The sequence below is a fragment of the Lontra canadensis genome, unplaced genomic scaffold (genome assembly GCF_010015895.1).
Source record: "Lontra canadensis isolate GAN:19392208 unplaced genomic scaffold, GSC_riverotter_1.0 scaffold25, whole genome shotgun sequence".
In the NCBI taxonomy this organism is placed as follows: domain Eukaryota; kingdom Metazoa; phylum Chordata; class Mammalia; order Carnivora; family Mustelidae; genus Lontra; species Lontra canadensis.
The window spans coordinates 16,102,487-16,110,705 of record NW_022631019.1 but is presented as its reverse complement, the minus strand read 5'-3'; the positions used below and the strand labels follow the sequence as shown (position 1 = coordinate 16,110,705).

Below are 8,219 nucleotides of genomic sequence, written 5' to 3'. Positions count from 1 at the left end.
TTGGATCTATCCCTAGGCATTATTATCCTGTTCTTTTTATGTTTCTGTATTCCCAGAACCAAATAAAACTATCTTAATTATTAGACCTGTAGAGTAATTATGGGCATCGGGTAGGGTGAGTTTCCCTTCCTCTTCCTCTTTTTTCTTCTTAAGAATTATCTTGGCAGGGTGCCTGGGTGGCTCAGTGGGCTAAAGCCTCTGCCTTCAGCTCAGGTCATGATCTCAGGATCCTGGGATCGAGCCCTGCATCGGGCTCTCTGCTCAGCGGGGAGCCTGCTTCCCCCTCTCTCTCTGCCTGCCTCTCTGCCTACTTGTGATCTTTCTCTCTCTCTCTCTCTCTCTCTCTGTCAAATAAATAAATAAATAAAAGTTGTCTTGGCTATTCTAGGTTATTATTCCACAAACATTTTGGGATGACCTTGTCAAGTTACAGAGAAAACCCCACTGCTAATTTTATAGGAAACACAATGTATAGATTAAATTGAAGGGGACTAGCTGACTTTATGATGGCGAGAGTTCCTAGACAGAAAACCCATCTATTTCTTCTCTGGTTGTTACTCTCCCTCTTCTCTGCATTCATCCTCACTTAAAGGAAACGAACTTCCAAATCCTTCTCCTTGTTCAGTGCCCAACTGAATGCTTCCTCCTTCAGAAAGTCCTTGGTGACAGTCCTGACCCTCCAGGCTTTTTCTCCTCTAATTTCCTTTAATCTTTCTGTGTGCCTCATTTCCTGGACACTTAGCACCAGCCCCTTGGGTGCACTCTATACCTCCACCCAGCTTTTGCCTCTGGAGGGTCTGCCTTCATCTTTCTATCCCCCAGTGTCACCCAGCACATAGCAGGTGCCCCACAGGCTCTGATGATTCCTTTCCTTGGGGAAGGAAATGTGTAGTAGTAGGTTCTATCTCATAGGAAATGGCTAGTCCCACGCAGGGAGGTCTGGAGCAGAGTTTAGTTTTAGGAGAAACAGATTGAAATCAGAAATCACTTCCAGGTTTACACCGTCATTATGCCAGTTGGGACACTGGCCTCTCTGAGCGTGCTTGTGCCCAGCTGTAAGTTGGAGACAATATTACCAATCTCCTTGGGCTGCTGGGATTGTTAGTGAGACAATGGAGGAAACACAGTAAAATGTTTTCTCCCTGGTCTAGATCTCCAATCTGGGGGACGTGCAGGAATGAAGATTCTTGGGGGGTGGCTGGAGATCATTTGCTTGCTCATCAATAGGATCCCCAGGGGCATCTTCCCCAAATGGACATAGTCAGGCTCTGCTCTGCCTGCAACACCACTGCCCTTGCTCCTGCTGCTGTCCCCTCTCCCCTGGAACAGAGATGGGTCCTCCCTCAGCCCCTGATGCCACAAATGCAGGTGCTTGCATCCCTTCCCTTCCCATAGCACCCAGGTCTCTCAATGGATCTATTGGTCCCAAGGAAGTTGTTCCAATAAATGCTCCTTCCATGTGTTCCTCCTCTGGAGGATGTCTTTCTTCCATAAGAGCCCTTGAGGCAAAGGCAGTGCCCACTTACAAGCAATCGTCCTCCCATGTTAAGCACCATCTGCATGTCTTGAAAGACAAAATGTGGGACCTGCGGGCGTGCTTCCTAGCACAGCATGGGCTTTGGAGTTGGAAAAACCAGGGTTCTGGCTCAGCACCCTGCAAACATGACTTTAGGGAAGTTGACCTCTGTGAGACTCAGCCTCCTCATATATAAAATGGGTGCATGAATCCTACATCCCGAGATAGATGAGAAAACTAGAGCAGAAAAAAATGTATGGGATACATACAGTAAGTGCATAGCAGAAGGCTGTTCTTTCTTACCAGGTGATGTTGAGGCTGAAAGGATGGGGAAAAAAATGGGAGACACAGGCAAAGATGAGGCAGAATTTATTCTCATTGTGGGCAAGTTCAAGACTCAGGATGAAGACCACAGAGAAGCAGATCCCTGGGGCCCCAAGGGCACCTCACACCCGGGGCAGGGGCCACACTTTGGCAAGTGCCGGGCCCACCGTGTCCACCCTGACTGTGAGGATCAGAGCTCAGGAACTGGGTGAGAGTGGGGTGGGGGTGGGAGGAAGACAGGGTCCTCCCCGGATCGTGTCCTGACCATGTTTCCGACTTCCATAGGAAGGAAGAACAGCTCGGCTATATAGTAATATAATATATAGAGGTGTAGAGAGCTGGCCGCAGCACCTAGGCGGGGCTGAGACTCCCCAAATTATTGCAGGAGGAAGGGGGGGGCTCAGTGCTGGCATCTCTGCGGGACAGCTGTGCTGGCTCGGGGAGGGCTAGGCCGGGGGTGGGGCGGAGCTGGGCTTGACCCTCCCTCTGGGGCCGGCAGGGGATGCAAGGCATCCTGCCCAGTGGTTCCTTGGGGCCCTGCCTGCCAAGCTTCCCCTGGGATGGTGCTTTCTCACCCTGGGTGCTTTTTATGTGCTTTGAAGACCATTTTTGCATTGTCAGGAGTGAGGAAAAAATATTCTGGCATGGTAGAAAAAAGATATTTACATACCCTGGTGGGCCATAAAGGGGAGGGTCAGTCTCAGGGTGGGGGAGCTTCCAAAGCCCCCTCTCACCCACAGCTGTCAGTGTGGGATGGTGTGGGGGGAAAGAGCACTGGGCTGGGAGGCAGGCGGCCTCAGCTCTGAAACTTGGTTGCTGTGTGACCTTGGACAGGGCACACGCCCTCTCTGGGCCTTGGTCTCCCCAGGTGGTACAGGAGGTGGGGCGGACGTGGGGCTGAAAAGCTGTGATCTTATGGTCCCTGATCTTAGGATTGAGGAGGGAGGGGTGCAGGCCAGGGCTGGGCAGTGAGAGGTTGGCATAGGGTTTCCAAGGGAGGAGCCCTGGGCCATGGAGGGGCATGGGAACCCAGAGGGAAGTTCAAGGGCCTGGCCCCTGACCAGGCAGCCAAGTCCAGCTGAGGGCATCTCGTGTACTCTACAGCGATGTCTACACAGTAGGCGGCCAGAGGGGCTGGCCAGGAACCCTGTTTTCCTGTGGAAGCAGCGGTGGGAGCCTGGTGGAGACCGCAGGTGGCCCCCCACCTGCTGGAGGGAGGGCGCAGACCTGAGATAGAGCCGGGGGAGGGCTCACCCTGGCAGAGACGAGGGCGGGCCTGGTGCTGGTGTGGTTCCAAAGTGGCCCCTGATTCCAGCCTCCAGGTGTCAGGGGAGGTGGGTATGAGCCTCTCCCTAGTCCCTGCGGGCGCTGGGGCTTGGGCCCACCCGCAGTGGGCAGCGTCACACCAAGTTCTGTGCGCACAGGCCTGTGACGCGCGTCCTCATTCACAACACGCCAGCCACGGTCACACACATGGGCCTCCCGCCCTAATGGAAAAGCATGCACACCGTAAGCACACGTCCGTGCTCGGACCTGATGGCTGGACACACACATGTGATCACAAATGTTCACTAAGGCTCCCACAACCTCATGAAAACACATCCCTACAGCATAGCAGCACACATGCACACGCACACACGCACACGCGGAGGCAGGTGAGTGATGTCTCTGTCGGGCTCCGTGTCACCGAGGCCCCAGCCGCGGGGGATGAGCAGCCCCTCTGCCCTGGGGACAGATGTCCCAGCCATGCTGGGTGCCGAACGCCCCTCCCCAGGCAGGCTGAGCCCCAGTAAGCCCAGGTCCTGAGGGGGAGCTCTTGGCCTCCCTGGCACCTGAGAGGAGGGACAGAGGCTTGGGGGCACGCCTGACCCCCGGCCAACCCTGCAAGTCCTCTGATGGCCAACACGACCCGGTTCTGCTTTCGTTGCTGCCCAGGCCCCACTGGCCTTGGGTCAGAGGTGCCGACGGGGCCCCTGGGTGCTCGTCAGCTGGGCCCTCATGGTCTGGATGCTTCCCAGGATCTTCTTCTGGTGGCCCATGAGGGTGATGCCCAGGGCACGCACGTCCCTGTGAAGGAAGGGTGGGGCTGCTCTGGTGGGCCTGGGAGGCCAGGAACCACGGAGCCAGAGGCAGACCCATCCCCTGGAGCTTTCCCCCCACCCCCCCTCCACCCCCCCCCGCCTGGGTGGCCCTGCCTCCAGTCCCCACCCACACGGGCACGACCCGACCCTTTACTCACTGAGCATCCATTCGTAGCACCATGCCCAGCGAGGAGTAGCCGCCTGCAGCGAAGTGGTCCCGGTAGCGGCCCATGCGGATGGAGTCCAGCCAGTCCCCCACGGTGAGGCCACCGCTGCCACCCCCGCCCCCGCGGAGGTCAAAGCAGCTCTGGGCAAAGGCAGGGGGCGGGCACCTGAGGCACAGGGGCCCTTGGTAAGTGGCCTGCCAGGGTCTCTGCCTTCCTTGGGGACCCTGGCACCAGCCACCCTCAGCCTCCATGCAGGCTCACTAGTGAGCAAAGGGTCTGACAAGGTAGCCCCCAGGCCTGAAAGGAGAGGGCAGAGGAAATCTCAGGCAGGGCCAGGGTCCGGGGTCCAGGCAGGACAGCTGTCAGGGGCCCAGGTAAGGCAGCGATGAGGGGCCCAGGAAGCTCAGGGCTCAGGGGCGCAGACAGGACACGGGTGGGGAGCCCAGGTAGGACAGCAGTCAGGGGCCCAGGTAAGCCAGGGGTTGGGGGTCCAGACTTGACAGGGGTCAAGGGCCCAGGAAGCTCAGGGGTCAGGGGCCTAGGCAGGTCAGGGCCTTAGGAGTCAGCTCGGTGTGGTCTGGACGTCAGGGCTGACCCTAAGTCTGGGCCTTATCTGGGGGAATACCGGGAGGGCAACTGGGTTTGGGCAGAGCTGGGGTGGGCGCCAGGCACCTGTTGACAGTGGCAGTAGCCCTGAGACTCTCAGGGCTCCGGATGAGGGCATCAAGGACACTGACAATCTGGGAGAAGCGAGGCCGCTGGGCCCTGTCCTTGTGCCAGCAGTCCAGCATGAGCTGGTGCAGGGCGCGGGGGCAGCCCATGGGTGCAGGCAGGCGGTACCCCTCCTCCACGGAGCTGATGACCTGGGGTGGAGGGGGGGACAAGCACAGTGCTGGGCTGGAGTCCGCCCCCGTCCCTTCTGCCCAACACCTCCCTCGGCCTCTGCCCAGCCAGGGTCCCGGACTCACATCACGGTTTGTCATGTTCCAGTAGGGCCTCTCCCCGTAGGCCAGCACCTCCCACATGACCACACCGAAGCTCCACACGTCGCTGGCTGAGGAGAAGGTCCGGAAAGCGATGGCCTCCGGGGCTGTCCAGCGGATTGGGATCTTGCCTCCCTGCAAGACATGCGCAAGTGCCCAGGCCTTCTCCCCGGCCCGGGGCAGGGAGCGAGCGCCGGGGCAGGGCCAGGAGCGCGGCAGCGCAGGAGCAGAGGCCCAGTCTCCCCCTGCCTGGAGCCCCCGTTCAGCTCAGGGGACCCGCACTCCCAGCTGATTTGCAGACTGAGCGGAGGACCCGCGTGGTGTGGCTGGAACACAGCAGGTGCTCAGCAAACACCCGTCAACAGACTGACAAGGGACGCAGCCTGTGGGACTCTGCTTGCTCATTATCTCGCTGCCCTGCCTTCCTTTCTTTCTTGTTTCTTTCTGTTTTTGTCACAAAATCCTTTCTCTAAGTGAAACCTTGTCCGGATGCTCGGTGGGGGGGGGGGGGGGGCCCAAGGGAAGGTTCTCACTGAGGTAAGGTTGGGGGGCCCGAGCCCCGGCCCACTCAGCCTCTTGCCTCGAGGGTGGCCCCCAAGGCTTCTCTCGAGAGGCCTGCCTCTCTACGGAACAGCTTCTGCCGCCATCAGGGTTTAGCTAATCCTTACAGACGAATGTAGAGTGGATTCGCGATTCAGAGAGACACTGACCCTCCCAAAACCTCCCAGTGAGTGACCGCGGGCCGAGCCCTGGTGTCTCCCCAGGCCACCTGGTATATAGGAAAGGTGGGAATGGGAGCTCCCATTTCCCAGAGGGGGAAACTGAGGTTCGGAGAAGAAGTAGGACTTGCCCCGGCTGAAGGCAGCCCTGACATTTCCAACTTCACTGTGTGTGTGGGAGCCCTCCCTGGTCTCACCGGAAAGCGGGGGGCCCACGCACCGTGGTGGTGTAGGCCGCACCAGGGTCATCCTCCAGCACCCGGGAGAGCCCGAAGTCGGACACCTTGCACACCAGGTTGCTGTCAACCAGGACGTTGCGGGCAGCCAGGTCTCGGTGGACGTAGCCCAGGTCGGAGAGGTAGCACATGCCGGCGCCCACGCCTCTGAGCATGCCCACCAGCTGCGTGATGGTGAGCTGCCCGTCGTGAGTCTGTAGGGGGACACGGCTGGGCTTCAGCAAGGCTCCGTGCCGCGTGCCAAGTGTCTTCACTGCTTAGGAAGCACGTTCCTGTCTCAGCTCCTTCTCATGGTCTCATTTACGCTCTTAGCGACCCTGAGAGGGAGGTGGGGCTGTGATGACATCTCACCCATCCTGAGAAGGAGAAACGGAGGCCCAGAGAGGGGAAGCCCAGTGCCGGGAGGCTCAGCAGATAAACGGCTCGGGGGAGGAGGCTGCAGGCTAGCTATTTCCCCAACACGCACCGTGCCTCCCAGCGGGCGGGACCCTGGGTCTCCACGGAGGCACCCCTCCCAGCCTGTGTGCAGGGCAGAGGACCCCGTGCGCGGAGGGCCCTTCCCATTAAGGGGGGCTGCAAGGCAATTTGATCGGCTGACCCTTAAGGCTCCTCCCTGTACTCCACGCCCCTTCCCCTTTCCCACGCTCCTCCCTGTACTCCACGCCCCTTCCCACGACCCTTCCACAGGGTCCAAGCTCCCGTGGGTGTCTGGAGGCCTGTCCTTATCTCCCAACACCCAGACTGAGTTCCCCTCCCCCCACACCCACGGGGAAGGTGGCGTGGGACACGCACCCGCAGGAAGGCGTCCAGAGAGCCGTTCTCCATGTACTCGGTCACGATCATTGCCAGGCGGCCTGGGGAGGGGTAGAGGCACGGGGTGGCTCTTGATCGAGTCTATCGATCAGAGACCCCAGGAACACGGTCCCTCTGTGAGCTGCCAAGAGCTTGGCCGGCACTGAGGGCTCCAGGGAGACTAGGGTTCCCACTGGGGTCCTGGACTCTGGGTCCCCTCCCCACCCAAGTCACCCAGGAACCTGAACTGGGGGGTTGGGGACAGAGGAGGGCAGAGCACCGTGGTCCAGGGGTGGACCCAGACTTCCGTGCTGGGGCAGGAGGGGCCCTGCAGGGTGAGGCTGCCCCAGCCCGGGACCTACCACGGGTGACAACTCCTTCCAGGCGGATGATATTGGGGTGGTCAAACTGACCCATGATGGACGCCTCACTCAGAAAGTCCTGCCGCTGCCTCTCTGTGTAGCCGGCTTTGAGGGCCTTGATGGCCACGGGCACATCCCGCTGTCCCGGCACTCGCAGCCGCCCGTAGCAGACCTCACCGGACTCCCCTGTGGACCCCGAGTGGGGCAGGGAGAGGAGGGCTGTGGGACCCTCCCTTCCACACCTGGACCCCAGCACCACCCTCCCCCACCCTGCCCCACGAAGTGTGTTCTCCAGGACTCCCCTCTTTCCCTGCCCTGGGTGCCCCTCCCCCGGGCACCCCTCTGTGCTGTCCCCACCTTCACAACCCCCAAGGCTCACCAGAGCCGATAATTTTCTCGATGTGGATCCTGGAAGCTTCAATCTCTCGGGTGAAACTGCGGCCCGCCCGCCCTGGCTCTTCGTAATTGTGGGGTTCTGCATAGAACTGGGGCTCCGGGATCTTCCCTGGGGGGTGGTGCAGGGGCAGGAAGACAGGTGGGGGTGCTGAAGGGCCAGGAAAGAAATGCCATGAATGGGGTGCAGAAGGCTTGCTCTCGCAGCATGCCCTGGGCCTGGGGTAGGTCTGGGATGGGATGCGGAGGGTAAGGAGGGTCCCTGGGAAGCCCCAGGAAGCCCAAGTTGTGGCAGCAAACAGTAGGTGCCCAGTACGTGCTTACCAAGTGAAAATGGGGTCTCTATGGAGGAGCTATGGGGTCTCTAGGGGACTTTGGGATCTCCGGTGGGTTCTGAGCACATCTGCTGTTTTCTGGGGGGTCACTTCTAGAATCTTTAAGGTCTATCTAAATTGCTCTAGGGTAGAAATGTAGCAAAAACATTTTCATCACAAACGCCAATTCTGATTGAAAGTAACTCCCTAGAAAACCGCAGTGAGAAGGACTCTGAGCTGCACTCAGCTGAGAATCGGTACCAGAACTGATACTAACGTCTACCACGGGCACAGGTGTGAGGTACGGAGGTAGGCTTTCTCCTATGTGCCCC

At 59.3% G+C, this 8,219-nt stretch overlaps 1 protein-coding gene across 1 annotated transcript in view; it reads right to left on the bottom strand.

Moving 5' to 3' along the window:
• Window positions 1–3,615: 3,615 nt before the first annotated feature.
• Window positions 3,616–8,219, bottom strand: part of EPHA8 (EPH receptor A8) — a 28,653-nt gene continuing 24,049 nt past the window's right edge. The window contains exons 9-16 of the mRNA XM_032864065.1: window positions 7,560–7,724; window positions 7,181–7,366; window positions 6,819–6,880; window positions 6,011–6,220; window positions 5,057–5,206; window positions 4,761–4,951; window positions 4,080–4,253; window positions 3,616–3,907 (exon numbers count right to left, since the gene is read on the bottom strand). Of these exons, the coding sequence (XP_032719956.1) occupies window positions 3,793–3,907; window positions 4,080–4,253; window positions 4,761–4,951; window positions 5,057–5,206; window positions 6,011–6,220; window positions 6,819–6,880; window positions 7,181–7,366; window positions 7,560–7,724 (1,253 nt within the window). The 3' untranslated portion in view covers window positions 3,616–3,792. The remainder of the gene's footprint in view (window positions 3,908–4,079; window positions 4,254–4,760; window positions 4,952–5,056; window positions 5,207–6,010; window positions 6,221–6,818; window positions 6,881–7,180; window positions 7,367–7,559; window positions 7,725–8,219) is intronic.